General features: G+C 44.5%; 1 protein-coding gene across 3 annotated transcripts in view; it reads left to right on the top strand.

Annotated features, from left to right (window-relative positions):
* RBM18 (RNA binding motif protein 18) overlaps positions 1-23,928 on the top strand; it is a 52,765-nt gene that overhangs the window by 8,590 nt on the left and 20,247 nt on the right. For all 3 annotated transcript variants that reach the window (XR_004540900.1, XM_033961356.1, XM_033961357.1), the window contains exons 4-5: positions 12,068-12,194; positions 12,594-12,680. Coding sequence is in view for 2 of the 3 variants with exons in the window: in XM_033961356.1 (XP_033817247.1) it covers positions 12,068-12,194; positions 12,594-12,680 (214 nt within the window). In the remaining variant the exon portion in view is untranslated. The remainder of the gene's footprint in view (positions 1-12,067; positions 12,195-12,593; positions 12,681-23,928) is intronic.

The raw sequence follows: 23,928 nt of genomic DNA, 5'->3' as shown, positions 1-23,928 counted from the left end.
ATGCCCTACTTTGTGTAAGATCCCATTGGCTTCCAGTCAAAACTAGGATTTTTTAAACTATCTTGCTTTCTGTATAAACTGTATTATGGCATGGTACCAAATTATTTTTATTCTCAATTCCATTTAAGGAATGGAGTAGAAAGACTTAAGGGATCCTTTACTAAATGGTTCTAGTTTTAGTGTGGGCCAGTGAGGTAGATGCTTCGATGCTCATAGGAATTCTATGAGCAGCAGAGCATTTACCTCACTGGCCCATGCTAAAAAATTTCTAGCGCCGTTTAGTAAAGGAACCCTTAGAGATTTAAATGATGATTTCTCTTTTTTTTTTTTTTCCTTTTCCTAGAGGTATAAAAAGATTAAAGCTATTTGAACAAGTATAGTGATACCAAGCCACTACACTAGGAAAAGATATTTATTTCATTCTCAGATCCTCTTCTTCCTATACTCTATTATGTCATAATATTAAAGCCTATCTGTTTAAAAAATGTTACCGATATTTTAACTTAGAGGGGATTTTTATAAATGCCACCTAAACTTAGGCACTAGTAGGTGCCCTACCAGCATTTAAATTAATTGAGAAACACCGTTTGAAATGGCAAGCAACATTAAATTTAAAGTGCCTACTGGCACCTAAACAAAAGACGCTGGAATTGCAACCTCCGGAGGCACCTACTGTCACCTCACACCATTATAGAGGTGGCTAACGTCAGAAGTGGTATTAGGTGCCATAAAGCATCTATGTAGGTGTGATTCATGGCAAAGAAATGTAGGCCTTGAAAACCCTGGCCTACATTTCTGGCACCTATCTTTCCCAGAGGGTGCAATTCTCTAAACAGTGCTGTTGTGTGATTGACATGCGGCCGCCATTATCTGCACCATTTAGGAATTGGGGCCTTATGAGTCTAATTTCTTGGTTGATCATAAAAACTTAATTATAAGTTCCTGGATATTACTAGTTTTGTTATTTTGTATGCCACTCTGAACTTAAAAGGTATGTGGTCTTTAGATCTTGTTTATTATTATTAGATCCTCACCTGACCTGAATCCCTTCCTTTTTAGTTTGTTGGATCCTTGTCAATGTATTTCCTTGTTTTTCCCCCTGCAGTCATCTTTGGGTATGCTGCCTTGATACTGTTGAGCCTTTAAGGCTCCCTATTTCATTGGGTACAATGCAAGTTCTTTGCTTTTTTTCTCAGATTTAAAGCTCTAGCACATCACCTGTTGTCTTAGCCTTCATGTCACCTTATGTTCTGTCCTTTCTTTTCTTCTGCCTCTATTGTTACTCTTCTAAATTAAGCTCTCTTTCCCATTTATAAATCATCTGTTTTCACTTTCAATTTCCACATCAAAAACTACATTACCTAGCAACAGCAGCAGATGAATCCAGAGACCAATGGGATAGCTCACATCTACCAGCAGGCGGAGATAAAGAAACTGTTTAAACTCCTCCTGTTTATCCAGTATTCTCTATCTCCCAGCAGGAAAAGGTCGCTATTCAACTAGCTCCTGAATTCTGGCTGTGACTGGAACTTTATTTTCTCCTGTTGAGATTTCTCTTCAGTGAGACTGCCATTCTGTTTCTCCTGTTGAGGTTTCTCTTCAGTGAGCTGGCAATGCTATTTCTCCTGTTGAGATTTTCTCTTCAGTGAGACAGGGGTGTCCAGCTGAACGGTGCCGGCTTTAGGGGTTACACCTGGGCCCCCCCAGGTCCCTGCCTCACCCTCCCTCCATTGCTAGAGGGTCTGACTGGGTCTCGATTTTTTTTCTTCTTTCCCTTCTCTGTAAAAAAAAAAAAAGAGAGACCATAGTTGCTACATTCTGCCATGCTTTTGCTGCAAACTGGCTTCAACCAGCCCTAACAACAAGTATGTCTGGCTTTTACGGTTGTTTGAACTTCAGGTTCTGTTTGGGAGTCTTAGTACTGTGGGTTCGGTCATCGTACATTTAAGGTATGGATATTTTATTGAGGCTAAGTTTTATGACTAGAAATCCGTGGAGGGAGCCGGGACTTCCCGCCCTTTGCATGCACGTGCTTGGTTTCCTTGTTGGTTACAGCGCGGCAGTAGCGGTGCAATTCATGCTCGCACTTGTTCTCATTGTTGGGTTTCAGTGCAGCAGTAGTCCTGTTTATTCTGAGGCTCTCTTTCATCGGTGTTTGTCACGGCCATGTGCAGCTGATTGTGCATGTGCCGGTTTATAGCAGCGCGCATGAGATGGGACATGTTTTTTCCAGCGCTGTGGGCCGTTCTTCTGGTTATTCCCTGAGTCTGATTTTCTTTCTATGCAAGCCGCGGCAGGGTAAATTTTGCGGGGCTCAAATCCGACTATGTTTCTAGGAGCGTTGATGCAGCGACCACGTGTCGGCGAGAATCAGGTGTGCGCTTGGGTCTCCGGCGATGGCGGGAGCTGCAGCGTTCCGGTACTTTGTTTCCAGCTGACTTTGGTCAGGGTATGCCGGGCTTCTCTCCTTTCCGGTTCAGACAAGTTGTATGTGTTTCACCAGCTTTGGGACAAGCTTGGGCAGATTTATATGTCTATGTCTGTGTTCCTGCTGTACTCCCTTGAAGGAAGCTGCTTGTTTAATTGGACTCTGGGGTTAGCACTCAAGGGGTTTACCAGAGAGACTCTGACCTGGGCTAGGTCACCCAGTCTCGGTTTGTCTCCGGACTGGGGCGACATAAGGCATCTCACGGCACGGTGAGATCAGCAGTAAGATGGTGCCCTGTATTTCACACAGGTATCTCATTGTCTCTCTTGGGGTCCCTGCAGATTGAGCCTTTGTCTATTGGTAACTGTCCTTATTTGGGCCTCTGTGCTGAGCTGCATGTGTCTAGTAGTGGCACAGGATATTTATGCCTAAAGATAGTACAAACAGTTTCCAAGTTCGGGCTGTCTCTATGGGCATAATAACACTGCGCATCTTCCTGCGGCCAGGACTCTCTTTCTCTATTTCTGAGGGGGCCTGGACTTCAGATTTCCATGCTTATCACGCTGGTTTCTCCTGTCACCATTTTCTCATGGCACATGCTAGACGGGCCCCCCGACCAGACAGGAAGGGCTGTACAGCTTCTTTTAACCAGGATCCAGTTACCTATTCTATCAAACCTGCAGAGGATCACGCGCTATGTGGCTGTTAGCCTCATCCCTGAAGCTCTCATTAGCGATGTGAGCTTTGTCTGATACCTGTAAGGATGCTGTTGTTTTCCACAGGGCGGTAGATATAGCATCTTGATTGAGTCTAGTACGTATTCACTTTAAAGGACATACGTATTTCGCTCATGTTGCATGGGGTTAGTACTGTTTTCATGGTTCCAGTATATTCCTCTTTACATTGTGAAACTTGATTTTTCCTAGGAGAATCTTCTTGCAGATCCTACAGTCTCATCTTGCCATTCCCTGACCTTCTGCACTTCATTCTGAGGGGATCTTGACTTCTTCCAAAGACTCTTCAGGCTTTCTCATGAGGGAGAAGACGCTTTAATGTCAGGTCAGGGGGCTGTGAAGATTTTTCAGGATGCTTGCATCTTTGCATCCTCCTCAGGTTTCCAGTTCGTTCTTGGAGTCTCTATGTTGTGTGTTTCCCTTTTCAGTGTTACTGGTCCTCAGGACAGTTCTTGTAGTTCTTCGGGAACTAAGGGACGTTGTTCCACTTACTGCATGGTGCCCGAGACGGGGGCATTGGGCAGGCTGGATCCCATTCTGCTGAATTAGTTTCTCGGGGTTACACATTTCTGCAGACAACCTGGGAGTATATTTACATTTTCTCTATGGACTCCGAATTGGCACTCGGTTTGCCTGCCTCTCTTGGAGCAGCGCTTTCGGATTTGGCACATGCCATTTCGCCTACCCAAGGCTTCACGAACGTTTTAGGTGATGTGGGCGGTGGTACCGTTTTGGCGCTACCAGGCGATTCATCTAATTTCTTCTTGACTGCCTGCTTGATTCGGACGACTTCCAGTCGGGCCATTTGACTGACACGAAAAGGGTGGTATCTTTTCCTCAGTTCTTTACACATGCATCTTTGAATTTGCACAGCGCTCTTTTCTCCTGTACTATTTATAGGTATATCGGGGTAATGTTTTTATTCATATAGGAGAGACATGTGTTTCTTTCCGGAGACTTGGGCGTGGGGTCTCGGTCTCAGATAGGTATTCTTCTTCGCTTACCATGACCAAGAGTATGGGATTCTGTACAGTTTCTGGGATCCATATTGCTGACTCCACTGGGAACTTCGGCTTGCTTTCCCCTTCTTACGCTACAGCAGTCGCTTTTGTTCCAGTGGTTCCCAGTATCTCAGGGCTCCAATTATTTGGTATGCTCCTCCTGCATCGCTCTGTATGATTTGGTGGCTCAGCGCGATTTCTCTTTTCAAGGCATGCCTCGGTCTTTGCTGGACTAGCTCATGACCACCGACCATCCCGGGCTGTCGGGTTGGGGGACTCGGTGGCTTCCATCCTCAGCTCCAGGAGTCTAGTCTTCAGAGGCGACTCAGTACTTGTTCATTCTTCTACTCTTGAGCAGGGTCAGGCTACCTTTCTGGAGCTTCAGATCATTCTTCCGGATTGCCGCTGAGGGTCCTTTTGGTCAGTATTGGGATGGGGGTATTTCTCTACAGCTTGGGCAGTAGGTGTTGTACTCAGTTGGCAGGTGAAGTTGGTCTGCTTCAATGGGTGGACTCTCATCTTCGTCTTCTGTTGGCAGATCCTTTTATGGATCAGGATAGACTTTCTCTCTGCAGAATCTGAGCATGGCCCATTTCTTGTATGTTACAGTGTACAGCGCTGTGTACGCTCTGGAAAGTGTGCATGTTAGTAATAGTGTAATCTTCTGCATCCTGGATATTGAGATTTGTGGCTCAGGCGTTCTAGCTCTTTTTATGGACGTGAGATCTCCTTGACCTAGACCTCATGGCCTCGTCTCTCAATTCTAAGCTTCCTAGCTTCTTCGGCGGGCCCAGGGAGTGGGAGTTAGAGGGGGTAGCTGCATGGCTCCTTTCTCGCCTCTGCCTTCTCTTTTTCAGTGTTTTCCGCTGGCTGATGATGGCTTGGATTTGCCATCTCGAGCTCGCTTTCCGGGCACAGTATTTGTAGAATCTCTGGATTGGCGGCGCCATCCTTACTATGCAGATTTGATGAGTCTTTCGACAGCCGGACTAAGAAGTTTCCTGTTATCTCCGGCTTTGCTCGCCTAGGGTCCGATCAACATGGATATTTATACGACTTTAGTATTACGACCTAGTTTTTTGGAAAATCTTGGCTGACGTGTAAGGGTTATGCGAAGCAGGTTGTTTCTTCTCTTATCCAGGTGCTACGGACGTCTTCTCCTGTGGCTTCTGCTTCCTTTTGGAGGTTTTTCCTTTCTTGGGTGCTTCTTAACGTTTGAACCACTCCAGAGTTCCTTTTTTGGCACAAGTGTATTGCCGAGGGCTTAGCGTTTAATTCCCTTCAGCTTCTAGTGCCATTCTTGGCTTGTTACAAGGGCTAGGTATATTGCTCTTCTCTTACTTCTCAGCTTCATGTAGTTCAATTCCTAAACAGAGTGCGGTATATTCATGCGCCTCTTAGAAAGCCCGGTTTGGAGTACAATCTTCACGTACTTCTTCTCAGTTTACCGAAGGCTTCATTTCATCCTTGTCTTTTGGGACTCTAAAGGGCTGTGCCGTTGAACATGGGGTTTCTTGTGGCCATGGCTTCAGCTCTGCAGTTTTCTATGTTGCAGGCCTTGTTTAACGGGGATTCCTATTTCTGATTTCCGAAATATGGGGTATCAGTTCGGATGGTACCACTATTTCTTTCTAGGGGGGTGTCATCCTTTCTTTTATGTCATGCTCGCTTTTCCTTCCTTTCTGGGAGGAGAAATTGGGAGCAGTGCTTTTATTCACTGCATTTTTTTATACGTACGTAGCGTTCTCCGCGAGCTCGGTTTCTAACGACTTTTAGTTGTTTATATCTCCTTTCAGTATTCTTCAAGGGACGCCTCAAACGTATGGCGGCGTCCAAAGCCTCCATTGCTCAATGGGTCCAGGAGGACATTCTTTATGCTTGCTTGCTGGCAGGGAAGCGGTTGGCGAAAGAACTTCATGACCATTCCGCCGGAGCGATGGCTACTTCTTGGGCTTGGCCCAGAGGTTTTTTCCTTGGAGGAGATTTGTCTCCTGGCTAATTGGTCTTCCGAGAGTGCTTTCTCTCCGCATTTCTGCTTGGATGTGGGGGCGAATGCGGTAGGGGCGTTTTGTGCTTCGGTTGTTGCGGAGGCGGCGTTTGCTTCCCACCCAGATTGAGGATTGCTTTGCTACATCCCATTGGTCTCTGGATTCATCTGCTGCTGTTGCTAGGGAAGGAAAAATTATGTTCTTTCCTGTTAATTTTCTTTCCCTTAGACGCAGCAGATGAATCCAGAGCCCCACCCTTTCTGGATATTGTCTCTCGGTTTTTTCTTTTGCAACTTTCGCAGTTTGTTATTATGACAGGTTGTTTTCTGTATTATTGCATTTTGAGATTTGTTATGGAAAAGAAGTTTTTTACATGCTATGCCTATTGATGGTTACGGATGCTTGGGCAAGGAGCTATACTGGATAAACAGGAGGAGTGCCAGCCAATAGGACCACCTGTTAATCAGTTTCTCTATCTCCTCCTGCTGGTAGATGTGAGCTATCCCATTGGTCTCTGGATTCATCTGCTGTGTCTAAGGGAAAGAAAATTAACAGGTAAGAACATAATTTTTCCTTCTTACATTTTCTTTCTTCATTTTGTGTCATCTTATCGGTCTTGTTTATTTAATTTGCCTTTTACACTACCTATTTACCATAGTATGCCTGTATAAACCATCATAAAGATAGTAATAATCTTGACTGCAAAGGTAGTCATAAACTAGAAAAAAAAAATTAAAGACATATGACTGAATGACACAGCACAAACGAGGGAACTTATAATAACGATAGGTTGAGAGTCCTAGGAATGATGTTTTTTGCATGTGATTGAGTATTGTATTTTAGGAATAGCATTGTTGAAATGCATTGTTAATATTAAATTTGAATAGTCTTAAGTATGCCAGGAAGAAACTTACTGGAAGGAAATGGGAGAGTTGTTGACTAGAATTCCGATCAGATGATGACAGCAACTCTGCTTACAGGCAAACAGTAAACCTGGCTTAAACAGCAATCTGTTGGAGAAATGTCCATATGAAAGCACATGAGTAAAATATAGCCAAGACACCATAATAGAAACAATTCTGTAAGTTTTACCTAGCAATATATCTCAGTTTGTCATATTTGTTTATTGTGTGAGGTGTTGTTTTTTTTATTCATTTGCCAAATCACTTTTGGTGTGTAGTTTTCAAGCTTATAGGCTGCATAGTCTTTGTTTAATTTGTACAGCTCTGTTTGTTTTTGTTTTTTAAATCTTTATTAAATTTTCAAACTACAATTATGCATGCAAATAATTCATGTACATATATGTTGTGTTTTTTTATTTTGCCCTGGTGATTACACTCAAAATATGGTTAATGAGATGTATTTTGCTAAAGCCAAAATATGTTTAAAAACAGAATAGCCTTACTGGGTCAGACCCAATTGTCCATCTAGTCCAATAGCCGGTCTTTACAGTAGCAGCGTTCCGTGCGACCGATCCAAGGCACCATTCTAATTCCTCTGTGGCTTCTTGTGATCTTGGGCACCTTACTTAACTCTTGGTCTTAGTTATAAACTTAGGGATATATTTACTAAAGAGCGTTAAGCCCTTAATGTGTGCTAACGGGTACCACATGACAGTAAGGTATTCTGCTGTAATATACCTTTTTAGTGCGCACGTCAGGTAATTTTCTGGGAGATGGTGTGGCATGGGTGTGGAGATATTATCCTGGTATTGAGGGAAGAAAGCCCTGGGATAAATAGTAAGGATGCCTAGTGACGCCGAATGTTACTTAGGCAGCGCTAAGCATGAGTCTATTTCAGTGTGACTAACTCTTATAGAATCACACTTAGCGCTGCACTAGTCAGTGACAGATTTTTAGGCAGACTATATAGAATCAGGCTCTAAATGGCTGTCTCTTTATATGAGAGTTTTAAAATATAAATGCAAATGCTGTATGTGCTATTGTCCACAAAACATATTTGCATTGCTTTTTCGAAAAATTTAAATACTAATTTTGTCTCCTTTTAGCATCTGTTTTCGGCATTGCAACAAAATTTGTTCCTTAACTACCTTAAGTAAACACAGAATACAATTAAAATTTATTTCTGAATTAAATGACCACCGTAAGAGTCTGAAATATCTTCAATAATAGGGTATGTCTTGCAAAAAAAAATCAGTTTCTAAATTAAGACAAATTATTCATGAAATCTATATTCAGTGGACAACTTTTTATAATCCAGACTTCTAGTACAATAGGCATCTCATTCCTGAACTCTTAAGTAATCAATCCCTTCCCATGAGATTTGTGTACAGAGCCTCATTAGCATTTTCTTCGCTCCACCTCCCATCCTTCTGGGCTGTCTTGTGACAACTCAGTTTGTCTCTCTACACTTGAGATGGTAGGAGCCAGTGTGTTCTGCTCATGTTTTTTTTTTCCTTTATTTCACGGTTTGATTTTTCATCTGATATGTGAGGCTTTTCGATGCTGCAGAGGCTCCCAGATTTGGGACATCTACTAGAGTTCAGAATCTGAGGCCAGTTGTCTGTAGCCAAGGGGCAGACTGCTTTGCAGTGCACCCGCTTAGCCAACCTGCACTAACAGTTCAGGAGCTCAGGGACCGTTCCCTTGGGAGCAAGGCTTGCCTCAGGTTCTCTCTGCAGTGTGCTTGAGCACAGGTGGAGTGGCTCCAGGGCGGTTTCTTCCAGGATCGGAGCCACTGCGTTTCCTCCCCTCTCTCCTGTGCGCACAAATTGGGTTGAGGGCTCCAGCCAGTCGGTGGATCGGAGAGGCAGCCATAAGAAGCAAGCAGTCCAGGTTCCAGGCTTATTTGAGGCAGAAGCTCTTCCATTTGGGTGCTGGGGCTAGAGATAGGATCCCCTAACCCTAAAATCCCCAAATTGCTATTTTTTGACCCCCCTAGTGTAGCTTCCATGGCCATTTTTGGTGCTAAAATTTCTGCTGCTGCTGCGGCCATCTTGAATTTCTCAGTTTGAAAACAAAAGCCCCTATCTGTTTCAAAACATCTCAGTTTAGCTTAAAATCAGGTGAGATGGACTCCTCAGGTCAGGGTACTTTGGATTTGCGCTGGATGGCAGACTGTGAGCCGTCTGTTTTCCACGTGCCATATGGCATGTGAGATTGGGCAGAAGCCATGGGGGTATAGTTTTCTAAATGACTCGAGTTCCAGGCCAAAAGTCCTGGTTAGAGCCAGGAAAGAGCGAATGTGTGTCCTCAGCTATGCGCAACTGCTGCAAAACCCCAGAAAAGGAAAAGGGAGCCACTAGAATTCTTCAATATGCTTTATGAAGATGGCTGCTGCAGCAGCAATTTTAGCACCAAAACCTGGCTTAAAGACAGTGACGGAGCTACCTTGGGTATTCTTTGTCCACCAGGATACCAAGCTATAGCTTGCTCATGCATCAACACTTGAAGTGGAGGTGCAGCTGCCATCATTAAGTCCAGCCTCAACCCAAGACTGATAGACACCATCACAATAGACGCGCTAGAGTGCCTCACCTTCTTGGTGGTTCACAACAGAAACCTAACCTTCAGCTTCATTTACAGAGCACCGCACTCTCCAGTGGCCATCTTAGATGGCCTGCTATCCGTCCTTAGCAAACTGGTCATCACATACAACCGGGTCATAATACTTGGAGACTTTAACTTCACAAGTTACCCAAATGTGGCTGGATCCCAGGCAGACTTCAGCACTTCACTATTGGACCTAGGCTTCCATCAAATGATCTTCTCACCAGCTCACTCTGCGGGACACATCCTAGACCTATTCTTTATTGAAAAATATACTCACCACTGGAACTCCTAGCTGCACTATCAAAACAGTATCCTGATCTGATCACTATTTGATTACATTCAATCACACTTACACAACTACTTAACAGTCAACTAGGAAGTAAACCCAGCATAAGAAAATATGCAACAACGATGCTACCAATATCGATGCTGTCAATTTAGAGGATATCTCCACAGGCCTTTCCAACCTAGTGGAAATATTAAAACCCAAATCTGAATCTATTGACAAGGCTGCTGTGGACTGGCACACTGAGATAAAAAACCTAAATGAAGGGCTAGCGCCAGTCAAAGAGATCAAATGCTATCCCCTCAAATACTCCTCCCTCTGGTTTACCGACGACTTAAGAACTAAGGAAAGCGGAAAGTAAACAGTACCAATCAGGCTTAACAGTGATAGGTCCAAATGGAATGAACTGCATTAAGAATATAAAAAAGCCACCCTAGAGGCTAAAAAGATATACTACTCACAACAACTATTAAAGACCCCCCAATAGAATGAAAAACTTTTTTAAATTTAATAAAAAAAGATATTCACAGAATCGCAAGGAGACAGCCAATGCCTTGACACCAAACTCGACAGTGAAATGCTCTCAGACTACTTTACTGACAAAGTAGACAAAATACAGTCTCACTCAACTCCGCCGCACTACAGACATCATCCCTCCACAACTCAGACAAGATAATTAAAATAGAGAATGACACAGGGACAAATTTTCCCCATCGCAGGAACTCAGTTTCCCTGTCCTTGCCCCATTCCTGTAAGCTCTGCCTTAACCGCACAAGCCTCCAACACTTATGATTTTAAAGGGTTTGAGGCTTGTGCAGATGAGGACGGAGCTTGCAGGAAGGCACAGGGACAGGAAAAGAACTCGCCAGGATGGGAAAATGAGTTCTCGTGGGGATGGGGAAAAATTTGCCTCTTGTCATTCTCTAAATTAAAACTACAACAGGAAGCCTAACTCACTCCGAAACTGTCTCCCATGATGACATCGCCAAAATACTAGATGCTATTAGCCCTTCTGACTCAAACCTAGATTCCTGTCCACCATACCTCCTAGTGGCTGTGAAAGATGCCTTTGTAGAGTCCATCCTTCATCTCATCAACACCTCTCTACATACAGGCATAATGCCCACAAACTGGAAGTCAGCGGTCATCAGGCCAATTTTGAAAAAACCCACACTCAACCCTAACATGCCTAGAACTTTACACCTGTCTCCAACCTACCCTTTTGTCTCCAAGATCATGGGGAAAAAAAACTGTGTTAAACCAATTGCACAACCAATTGCACTCTTTCATTGACGAACAAGGAGCACTATCCACCTTCAAGTCGGGATTCAGGAAATTCCACAGTACTAAAACTGCCTTTCTCAACATCATTGACAACTGCTAGAAACTCATGGATAAGGATAATGATGTCCTCCTAGTGCTGCTGGATCTCAGCGTAATGTTCGACACTATTGACCATCCTTTCCTCTTTATGCGGCTCTCTAAAATTGCTGTCCGAGACACCGTATTATTATGGTTCGCCTCCTTCCTGAATAATTGATCCCAAAGTGTAGTGCTCAGTGATGCACTATCGAAACCAACACGGTATTCCGCAGGGGGATCTCCTTCTGTTCATTTCTGCATCCACCCAGGTTACCAGTTCTTAAACATTTTGACTGTACCCCATGCAGCGTCTAGCTGTTTATTAACCATCTATCTCCCAGTTCCAGAATGAATCATGCAGAGAGCCATTCTAATGAGGCACCATCATACAGAGAGCCGCGCTAATGAGGCTCTACACAAATCTCACGGGAAGAAGTTGACTACCTAGAGCTCAGGAATGAGGTACCTATTTACTAGACAGAAAATTACTAAATAATTAACTAATCTTCCCTTCTACATTTCTCTTACATATTAAGTTATAAAATAAGTTTTCTGGGGAAGATCAGTTTCAGTGAGGAACTATAGTTAAATAAGGATTATAGTGGACTGTTTAGGGGACATTAGTTGCTGCAGTATTTAAATTACACTTGATTAGTGCCCTGTTTGCAGCAAGAAATGATCAGTGATTAATACTGTGATCACTGCTACTCAGTTCCTCTGCTAATAATATGAATGTTGTTTGTTTTCATTACTCAGGTACCATCTTTTAAAACTCCTTCAGAAACTTGGTAAGGTGAAGCAATTTGACTTTCTGTTCCACAAATCGGGCCGTTTAGAGGGTCAGCCTCGGGGATACTGCTTTGTCAACTTCGAAACAAAGCAGGTAGGGAGGGGTTTTGTTATATTTTTAAGTTACTGTTAATTTCTGCATTCACCCAGGATACCAGTTCGTAAATATTTTGACTGTACCCCATGCAGCGCCTGGCTGTTCATTAACCATCTATCTCCCAGTTCCAGAATGAATAATGCATAACCCTCTGTAATAAGTCAGGGAGGATTTGCCCATTTTCAAGTCCTTCCATTTTCTATCTCAACCAGTAACCTTAAACAGTGGAACTCCAGAAGAGTTATTTAAAAAAAGGCTTAAAGTAAATACTAGCCACATCTCATTGTGCAATATAGAAGGTTTCCATTTTGGGAATTGAATGTCTTAATGGATGAATAATTTTATTATAGGATCGAAGGAACCTTTTTGATTTATTGTGTTTAATCTGTTGTGTAGGAAGCAGAGAAGGCAATACAGTGCTTAAATGGTAAGCTGGCACTATCTAAGAAGCTGGTGGTTCGATGGGCACATGCACAAGTGAAGGTAAATACATTTAGCAGATTTGGCGGTTCATAGACAACAGCGCGAAAGACAAAGGCGCGCCCAGACAATTGAGCGCAGCGTGGAGGCACGCGCCGCTCAAAATTACTGTTTTTAGGGGCTCCGATGGGGGTTTTGTTGGGGAACCCCCCCACTTTACTTAATAGACATCGTGCCGGCATTATGGGGGGTTTGGGGGGTTGTAACCCTCCACATTTTACTGTAAACTTAACTTTTTCCCTAAAAACAGAGAAAAAGTGAAGTTTTCAGTAAAATGTGGGGGGTTACAACCCCCCAAACCTCCCACAACGCGGCGCGATGTCTATTAAGTAAAGTGGGGGGGTTCCCCAACAAAAACCCCCGTCAGAGCCCCTAAAAACAGTAATTTTGAGCGGCGCGCGCCTCCGCACTGCGCTCAATTGTCTGGGCGCGCCTTTGTCCCGGCGAGCTTTTGACCTGACACCGATTTGGCAGGTAAAATATGCCAAGGTATTAAATGTCTTCCCACTAATGTCTCCATTCCAACTTCAGCAATGCATTTGCATAAAAGTGAAACAGCTGCAGCAAAGTGGAACTGCGAATTGATAGCCTGGAGCATTGGCCCTGAAACAGTGGTTTCATCCATGAAATGATTGTCGACCTGGGGATATGTTGAGTGGTTTTACCACATCTTTTTTTTCTTGGCTATTTTGAGTCTCCCACCTGCCAATATTTAACGTTTGCAAATGTTTTTGCCTATGATGTCAGGGTGGAAGAGTGTGGGTACACCTCTCCGTTGATCTGAGGCTTTTCTTTCGCTTTAGAATCATACTTACTGGGGCATAGACAGTGTATTTTTCACACTGGAGTGATTTTTGTTTGGTTTTTTTTTTAATTTGTATTTTGTAACTTGCATAGATTTGAAGAATATAGCAAGTAAGAAATGTTTTAAATTAAAATAAAATAAAAGCTTTCAATCTTCCTGCATCGCAAATGTGCGAGTGCCTTCCTGCCCGACGAGGACTCGCAGTACCACAGTTCTTCATTTTTCCAAAAAGCAAAAAAGTTATGTGTTGCATTGCTTTCCCTCAGCACGCTCATTTATGAGATTTATTTTCTCTTACTATTTCTTTCCGTTGGATTTTTCTTCTTTAACTTCAGTTCATAAGTAGAAAAAAAAAAGATACTTAAATTTACTTTTGTTTTTTCCCACATCCCTCTTTTGAGGCCTGGGGGTCTAACTATTTTGTGCATTGAGTTATTTTCTTTTCTCTTTGAAAATTGAGTTTGAATTAGCTGCTCACATTTTCCCGTCCATGTCAAAGGTTTAAGAAGTGCTGTCGGTATCAGCGGCATATTTCCATCACCGACCCACACAACTTGGGGCCTGAATACCTTGTGGATTCCTGCATTCGTTGTTCTACTCTTCAAAAGCGTTCACTAAAGGTCCGGCAGCTTCAGCAGGAGAAAATGTTTGGTCCCATTATGACAGATAAGTCTCCATCATTGGTACCGCCGATACCTGCATCAGATGTCCCTACTTCCAGGTAGCATGCTAAGAAGCTAACCACTTCCCAGCCAGCATTGCAGGCCTTATTAGCATCGAGTCCCTTGATGCAGGCCAAACCTCAATGCTGACACTCTGCTTCTGTGCAGGCTGTGTCCTATGGGGTGTACATCCTCTTCCATGTCTCCCACCTCGAGGCACCCTTCTGCACCATTGATACCTGCTCTGTCTTGGGTATCGGTGCAGGATAGTCGATCCAAGGTTGATGATTTTCAGCGCAAAGAGATTGGTGACAAGTTCAAGCTAAAGTTAATCTCTATGCCAGCATCCACACTGACCCAGCCCGAGCATAGTTCTCACAGGCTCTGCTTCGTATAGATATTCAGGTCGATTGCGACACTTGTCCTTGGAGTTTCCTTCTGTTTCCAAAAGGCATTGACGCTCTCAATCACGCCATCAACAATATTCTTCATTGGAGCATGAATCACCATCAAGACACTGACGTTCTTCTTCACATCAAGGCTCTGCATTGGGACACCAAAAAGCTGCATTGAAACATCGACGTTCCTCATCGAAGCATCGACGTTCTTCCTCGAAACATCGACGTTCTCAGCCTACTATTCTACTTCAAAGCATGCATCTTCATGTTCATCTCAGTACTGACCATCTTCAACTTCCTCAGGTCAGTACCGTTGTTGCAGAGACTCTTCAAACCTTGATGAGGACTCTTGATTTACTTTCTGATTACAGTGATGGAGTGGGAGGATGATTTATCAGCTCCTGAGTCATATGGAATCCCCTCTGAGCCGTCTCCTCCTCCATCTAGGAGAAGATTACCTCCTGAAGGGCTCTCTTTTACCAAATATATTAGGCAATTGGGTATGGAGCTGCCTGTAAAACTAGAAGCAGACATTGAATCCAGAGCTGAACTGCTGGAGGCATTAGATTTTGAGGAACCTCCCAAAGAGCTTTTAAAATTACCACTTCACAATCTTTTGAAAAAGTTTCTTCTAAAAAATTGGGAGACTCCACTTACAGAGACTATAGCTCCTAGAAAATTGGCCTCCCTCTATAGAATTATTTCATGTCCAGGGTTTGATAGACTGCAACTCCAATATCGGTTGTTGCTGGTAGAATCTACCTTTAAAAAGTCATCTATCTCAAGAGTCTTATGCCACAGCCCCTCCAGGTTGTGAGGATAGAACTATGGGCAGATTTGGCCGTTGTCTCTATCAGAATTCCATGTTATCCAACAGAGTATTGAATTACAGTCTCTTTATGTCTTTTTATTTCAAACATATAAGGAAGATAACAGTATTTGAACAATACATTGCACCTGCCCATACTACTGAATTCCAACATATCACTCATGCTCTGCTACAAACCAGAAGATATATGGCTCGTTCTGCTTTTGATGCATTCGAGCTTTCATCCATGGCCATGCTATGAAACGACTTGCCTGACTTTGGATCTCCGATATGGATATAAATCTACAAGACCATGTGTGGGAGAGGAGCTTTTTTGAGAGAAAGTCGAATCTGCCATGCATTTTTAGAATGATTAAAGAAGTACAAGATATATATAATATTTCCACCAAGTCTCAGAGTGATGAGGAATATATGAGGTTGCAATGACTGGAAGGTGAACTCTTTTCGTAAGGGCAGTTTTCAACATTCCCTTTAGAGTTTCATGTGTCTGAGCGCATCACATACAAACTGATCACCCTCTGCAGACAGTTTTATATATATATATATATATATATATATATATATATATATATATATATATATATGAAGTCAGTCTCCTTTTTTGACAATAAACCTCTGGCAACTCATCTTCTGGTTTTGAGCTTTATGAAGGGACTTTTTAACTCCAAACCTCCACTGAAACTGCCTCCAGTTGTCTGGGATCTTAATGTAGTTCTTACCATGTTAATGAAGCCTCCATTTAAGCCACTTGTTTCTACTCATCTCAAGTTCCTTACTTGGAAGGTGGTTTTCTTGATCACTGTCACTTCTGCTCGTCGAGTTCATTTCCAACCCACCATATACAGTATTTCACCTTGACAAGGTGGTTCTTCGCACTCATTCTAAATGCCTTCCAAAAGTTGTCACGGAATTTCATCTGAATCAATCCATTGTGCTTCCAGTCTTCTTTCCAAAGCCTCATTCTCATCCTGGAGAAGTAGCTCTTCATACGTAGTACGTAAGGCATGCTTACAGTCCAATCTACAAAGAACTAAGTCACACAGGACTTCACCTCAACTGTTATCTCTTTTGATTCTAACAAACTAGACCATCCTGTCACCAAGAGAACTATTTCTGCATGGTTGGCAGCCTATATTTCCTTCTGCTATGCTCAGGCTGGGTTGCACTTCGAGGGATGTGTTACAGCACACAAAGTTTGAGCGATGGCAGCCTCAGTGACTTTCTTACGATCCACACCATCTCATTACCGTACACAAAAAGTATTATAGAATTAATTTTCTTCTTAATGGCCAACTCCCTCCATTCCATTATATTCAGCTAGGGAGTCCCACATGTGAGAATATGCTGCCTGCTTGTCCTAGGATAAAACACAGTTACTTACTGTAACAGGTGTTATCCAGAGACAGCAGGCAGATATTCTCACATCCCACCCATCTCCCCTAGTTGACTTCTTAGCTTGCTTATGGAACTGAGGTACTGCGAGCCCTTGTCGGGCGGGAAGGCACTCGCACATGCGCGGTGCGGGCAGACTGAAAGCTTTTAAGCTCTTAAAGTACCGGTGCACTTTTCACTGTCCATACCGGGCTCCGTGGATGATGTCACCCACATGTGAGAATATCTGCCTGCTGTCTCTGAATAACACCTGTTACGGTAAGTAACTGTGTTTAACATGTTGGCAATAAAAGCATGTGGCATCAGTAAATGTTCATTTGTTTTTGCTGGGTTTGAAATACAAGCTTTTATTAAGTGGATTTAGCTGCCTGATGTGGAACCCCTTAGAAAGCTTACAGAATTAAAAATGTCAGGGCACTATACTGCATCACGAGTGACAAGACTAGGAGATTTTCTCCTTATCAGCATTTACTTTGGCTCTTGAATCTCTACTAGAATTAAAGCATAATACAATGAGGAAGTAATTATTATGGAAAAAAATGCAAAATATTGGGCATGCAGACAACTGCTTGACATATTTTGAGGAAACTAACGGCCTCTTTTACAAAGCCGCACTAGCAGCTGCGCTGCGCTAACGGTCCCGAAGCCCATAGAGATTTAAAGGGCAGCCGCTAGAACAGCTTTGTAAAAGAGGCCGTAAATGTCATTGCTCAAAGAGCTGCAACTACTGAATACTTTGTAACTTACTCTGGCCACAGAGGTAACGACCATAAATTAGTGTTTTATTCCATCTAACAAAGTTGTTTTCTTTGAATTTTTATTTGTTGTAATTATTGTGCTTGTGATGTGAGCCAAATAGCACCTTAGGCAGAATATAAATAAGTAAGGACCCCCTTCTGGTGCAATGCATCTGGGATTCTTGTACCCTAGGGTTCTCCGCAAAGCTACAAGTTGTTTGCAGAATGATGTCATCTATATATTTCAGCTCTGTCTCCTTCCTCAGTAGTCTGACCCCTGTCTCCTCAGTTTTCACCTTATGCAAGTGAGTTGAGAAGGTGCTTTTATCCCAGGACAAGCAGGCAGCATATTCTTGACTGATGGGTGACGGCACCGACGGAGCCCCGGTACGGACAATTTTAGAGTGATTGCACTCTAAGAACTTTAGAAAGTTCTAGCTCGGCCGCACCGCGCACGCGCGAGTGCCTTCCCGCCCGACAGAGGCGCGCGGTCCCTCAGTTTCTTAGTTTCCGCGGAGCTAAGAAGACGCGTCTCTCTCAACGGCCGTTGTGAGAGAATCTTTCGTGAATTCCCGCTCGCGAAAACTGGTTAAGGAGATAATATTTCCTTTCCTTTTTTTATTATTTTCTAAAAAAAAAAAAAAAAAATTGTTTCTTTATTGTTTTTCCATTATTTTCGGTTTTGCCCCAGCGGGGCCTATAGCCACCATCGAGGCCTCGGCCTTCGATTTGGCTGAAGCCGTTTTTACATTCATGCCCCCCCAACCCGGCTTCAAAAAGTGCCAGCGGTGTGCACGGCCAATTTCACTGACTGATCCTCATAATTGGTGCCTTCAGTGTCTTGGTCCCGACCATCGAGCGTCCACCTGCACCCGCTGTGCAACTTTGAAAAAGAGAACTCTTAAGAATCGTGAGATTCAACAAAAATTATTGTTTGGTGCCGAAATGTCTGATTCTACACCGGTACAGACATCGGCACCGGTGCAGTCGGCACCCACATCTTCGACACCACGCGATACCGCGGCGGTGTCGGCTCCAGGTAAGCCGGCTAAGAAGCCTTCCCCGTTAGAACGTCCTCCGGTCTCAGTGGCAGCGAGCCCAATCCTGCCGACCTCGAGGCGCTCACGGAAGCGCTCCGCTCCAATAGAGGTGAGCCCCTCGACATCGGGGTCCTCATCCTCGGAGCGTAGAGCGGCACCGCAGGTACCTTTAAAGAAAAAGACGGTACCGGTGCCTTCCCTTGAGGAGCGTATAGCTACTGTTCTGAGGGCGCAACTTAAAGAACAGCTACAGCACCTCTTACCTTCAGTCCTGGCATCGACCATACCGGTACCAGTCCAGTCTGAGCCACCGGTACCGATAGTGGACCGTCCTATTTTATCGACGCCCACTCTATCGGTACCGGTACAGTCGGTTTCCTCTGTCTCCATGCCGATTCTAGCGCCGGAGCCGAGAGCTCACCATCAAGCTGTACAGACTTCGGCTCCGGTGCGTACCGTAGCATCTCCCGGTACCGAATCAGGCAGGTCGGGGAAGTCTCTTCACAAGTCCCGGCATTTAGAGCCTTCTACTCCAGAGTCTCGAGACCGGAGTTATCAGGTTCGAGACCCTGACTTATGGGGTGACTCAGAGGATCCTCTTCTTTCGGAGGGAGAATGCTCTTCTGGTGATGAGGACCCGTCTGTTTTAGGAGCCTCCTCTAAACCAGAAGTGTCTTCCTTTTCTTCCTTTTTGAAGGAAATGTGTGACTCTCTCTCCATTCCTTTGGAGGCTGAGTCAAAGAAATCCAAGGCTTTTTTGGATGCCTTGGACTTTGACCAGCCCCCAAAGGAATATCTTAAATTACCTCTCCATGATATTCTGAGAGAGACGTTTTATAAAAATCTGGAAACTCCTCTGACTATTCCTGGAGCTCCCAGAAAATTAGACTCATTGTATAAAGTCATTCCTATCCCTGGGTTTGACAAGCCCCAACTACCTCATGAGTCCCTTTTGGTTGAGTCCACCTTAAAAAAGTCCAAAGGGGCTAGTGTTTATGCCTCAGTCCCTCCTGGCAGAGAAGGCAAATCTATGGACAAGTTTGGTAAAAGGCTATACCAAAACGCTATGTTAGCTAATCGATCAGGAAATTATGCTTTCCATTTCTCTTTTTACCTTAAGCAGTTAATCCAAAATCTCACTGCTTTTGAGAAATATCTTCCTGATCGGAAAAAGCCTACTTTTCACCAGACTTGTTCATCTCTGTTGCAGCTCCGAAAATTCATGGTAAGATCCATATATGATACTTTCGAGCTGACCTCCAGGGCCACAGCCATGTCAGTGGCCATGCGACGGCTAGCCTGGCTTCGTGTTTCAGAACTGGACGTTAACCACCAAGATAGGCTAGCCAATACACCTTGCTTAGGGGATGAGCTGTTTGGAGATTCCATGGACTCCACAACTCAAAAATTGTCCGCTCATGAGACCAGATGGGACACACTTCTGAAGCCTAAAAAGCCTCCTCCATCCAGGCCTTTTCGTCCACAGTCATCCTACCAGCGTAGATTTGTGGCTCGCCCTCTGCCTCAAACTGCACAACAGCCGAGACGTCAGAGGCAACAACGTCCAGCTGCTAGACAACCTCAGCAGCAGCAGCAGGTAAAACCTACACCTGCTCAAAAGTCCACTCAGCCCTTTTGACTTGGTTCTCCAAAACATAGCCAGTCTTGCTCCTTCTACCCAAATTCCACAGCCTATAGGAGGACGCCTTTCTTATTTCATAAGCCGTTGGGAACTTATCACGTCAGATCAGTGGGTCCTGAATATCATTCAACACGGCTACTCTCTCAACTTCCAATCTCTACCTCCTCCAAGTCAACCAAAAGAGTCTGCTTTGCACACACCTCAGTCTCTTCTTCTTCTCCAGGAGGTTCAATCCCTTCTCATTCTAAATGCCATAGAGGAGGTCCCTCTAGATCAAAAAGGACAGGGATTCTACTCCCGTTACTTTTTGGTCCCCAAAAAAACAGGAGATCTCAGACCCATTCTAGATCTCCGCGATCTCAACAAATATCTGGTCAAAGAAAAGTTCAAAATGCTCTCTCTAGCCACTCTTTATCCTCTACTGAATCAAGGCGACTGGCTATGTTCCCTCGATCTCAAAGAAGCATACACTCACATACCAGTCAATCTGGCTTCCAGACAATACCTCCGCTTCATGGTCAATCGTTGTCATTACCAATACAAGGTGCTACCCTTCGGCCTTGCCTCCTCTCCAAGAGTGTTTACCAAATGTCTGATTGTGGTAGCTGCTTTTCTACGCTCCCACCACCTTCAGGTGTTTCCTTACCTAGACGATTGGTTGATAAAGACCAATTCTTCTCAGACAGTGCTCCAAGCCACCAACCAGACCATCAGGTTTCTTCAAATTCTAGGGTTCGAGATCAATTTACCCAAATCTCATCTCATCCCCACTCAGAGGCTTCAATTCATAGGAGCTATCTTGGACACAACCCTCATGAGAGCGTTCCTACCGTCCAACCGTCTTCAAACTCTTCTTTCTCTCTGTCAGCAGGTGCTTCAACAGATTTCCATCTCAGCAAAGCGAATGATGATTCTCTTGGGTCACATGGCTTCCACAGTTCATGTCACACCCCTCGCACGTCTTCACCTGCGCACTCCTCAATGGACCCTTGCTACTCAGTGGTCCCAAGCGACGGATCCTTGCTCACGACACATATCTGTGACATCATCTCTTCGTCAGTCTCTTCAATGGTGGTTGGTATCCTCAAATCTATCCAGAGGTCTTCTGTTCCATCAGCCCCCTCATCAACTGGTCATCACCACCGACGCCTCTCTTTATGCATGGGGAGCTCACTTGAACGAGTTCCAGACTCAAGGTCTTTGGACAGCCCAGGAAAAGAAGCATCAAATCAATTTCCTGGAACTCAGAGCGATGTTTTATGCCCTCAAGGCCTTCCAACATCTTCTCTTTCCTCAGGTCCTCCTGTTGTGCACAGACAATCAAGTTGCGATGTACTACATCAACAAACAGGGTGGGACAGGCTCTCGCCTTTTATGCCAAGAAGCCCAAAAGATCTGGAATTGGGCCATAGATCACCATCTCTTCCTGAAAGCTATCTACATTCAGGGAGCACAGAATTCTTTAGCGGACAAACTCAGCAGAATTCTCCAGCCTCACGAGTGGACACTCGATCCTGTAACTCTGCAGTCTATCTTCACTCAATGGGGCACTCCTCAGATAGACCTCTTTGCAGCTCCTCACAATCACCAGCTGCCCCTATTCTGCTCCAGACTTTACTCTCCTCACCGTCTGGCAGCGGATGCTTTTCTCCTCGACTGGTCGAATCTGTTCCTGTACGCCTTCCCTCCTCTGCCTCTAATGTTGAGAACCTTATTCAAGCTCAAGAGGGAACGAGCCACCATGATTCTGATTGCTCCGAGGTGGCCCAGGCAACATTGGTTCTCCCTTCTACTTCAACTCAGTTCCAGGGAACCTTTTCTTCTTCCTCTGTTTCCTTCTCTGCTTACACAACAGCAGGAAACCCTTCTACATCCCAACCTCCAGTCTCTGCACCTGACAGCTTGGTATCTCTCGGGCTGACATCTCATGATACTCTTTTATCTCAGCCTGTTCGTTCCATTCTGGATGCCTCCAGGAAACCAACCACTCTGCAATGTTACCATCAGAAGTGGACGAGATTTTCCTCCTGGTGTTTTCTTCATCATCTTGATCCCACTTCCCTGGCAGTGGAGACGTTGTTGGACTATTTGCTCTCTTTGTCTGACTCTGGCCTTAAGTCTTCTTCCATCAGAGTCCACCTCAGTGCCATTTCAGCTTTTCATGAGCCAGTCCATGGAAAACTTCTCTCAGCTCATCCCCTGGTGTCCAGGTTCATGCGTGGGCTTTTCAATGTGAAACCACCTCTTAAAGCCCCTCCTGTTATCTGGGATCTCAATGTGGTTCTTTCTGCCTTAATGAAGCCTCCATTTGAACCTTTGGCTACCTCTCCTTTCAAGTTTCTCACTTGGAAAGTGCTTTTCCTTATTGCCCTTACCTCTGCCAGGAGGGTCAGTGAGCTTCATGCACTGGTCGCAGATCCACCCTTTACGGTTTTTCACCATGACAAGGTGGTTCTGCGTACACATCCAAAGTTTCTCCCTAAGGTTGTCTCTGAATTCCATCTCAACCAATCCATTGTTCTACCTGTTTTCTTTCCAAAACCTCATTCTCATTCTGGAGAACAAGCTCTACATACTTTGGATTGTAAAAGGGCTCTGGCTTACTATCTAGAGCGTACGAAACCCCACAGATCAGTTCCTCAACTTTTTCTGTCCTTTGATCCAAATAAATTGGGACGTCCCGTTTCTAAACGTACGTTGTCTAATTGGCTGGCAGCGTGCATTTCATTCTGTTATGCTCAGACCGGACTGACACTGGAAGGTTCTGTCACGGCCCATAGAGTCAGAGCAATGGCAGCATCTGTAGCTTTCCTCCGTTCCACTCCTATTGAGGAAATCTGCAAGGCTGCTACTTGGTCCTCAGTTCACACTTTTACATCTCATTATTGTCTGGATGCTTTCTCCAGACGGGATGGACACTTCGGCCAATCTGTTTTGCAAAATTTGTTTTCTTAATGGCCAACCTTCCCTCCATCCCTCTTTTTGTTAGCTTGGAGGTCACCCATCAGTCAAGAATATGCTGCCTGCTTGTCCTGGGATAAAGCACAGTTACTTACCGTAACAGGTGTTATCCAGGGACAGCAGGCAGATATTCTTGCGTCCCACCCACCTCCCCGGGTTGGCTTCTTAGCTGGCTTATACTAACTGAGGGACCGCGCGCCTCTGTCGGGCGGGAAGGCACTCGCGCGTGCGCGGTGCGGCCGAGCTAGAACTTTCTAAAGTTCTTAGAGTGCAATCACTCTAAAATTGTCCGTACCGGGGCTCCGTCGGTGCCGTCACCCATCAGTCAAGAATATCTGCCTGCTGTCCCTGGATAACACCTGTTACGGTAAGTAACTGTGCTTTCTGATCTGCTGTGCAGTTTTTGTTATTTTGGGGTTTTTTAAAATCTGTATCCAGAGGCTTTTGGTGCCCAAGAGTTCCCATTCAGCTGGAGTAACTCTGCCTGGGAGAAGACGCAGGCTCTCACTGCAGCAGTCTGCAACTAGCAGGGCAACCATTTGGTCCCAGTTTAGCCTACCTGCATTAATATTTGTGGACTTTGGGGTCCGTTTCCCTTGATTCTAGCTCACTGCCTGATTTATTAGGCACTTGAGCACAGGCTGTTTGGCCCCATGGTAGTCTGTGGGCTTTGTGGGTGCTAGTTGCTTTATTACCCCCTCATTGCAATATGTGATCTTGTGGTTGTCTGAGGTCTCAGTCCAGCTTTGACCAGACTGGCAGGCCAAATGTTGAAAGGTTTGTAC

The sequence above is a fragment of the Geotrypetes seraphini genome, chromosome 10 (assembly GCF_902459505.1).
Source record: "Geotrypetes seraphini chromosome 10, aGeoSer1.1, whole genome shotgun sequence".
Lineage (NCBI taxonomy): Eukaryota > Metazoa > Chordata > Amphibia > Gymnophiona > Dermophiidae > Geotrypetes > Geotrypetes seraphini.
This window is presented reverse-complemented; position numbering and strand designations above follow the sequence as displayed.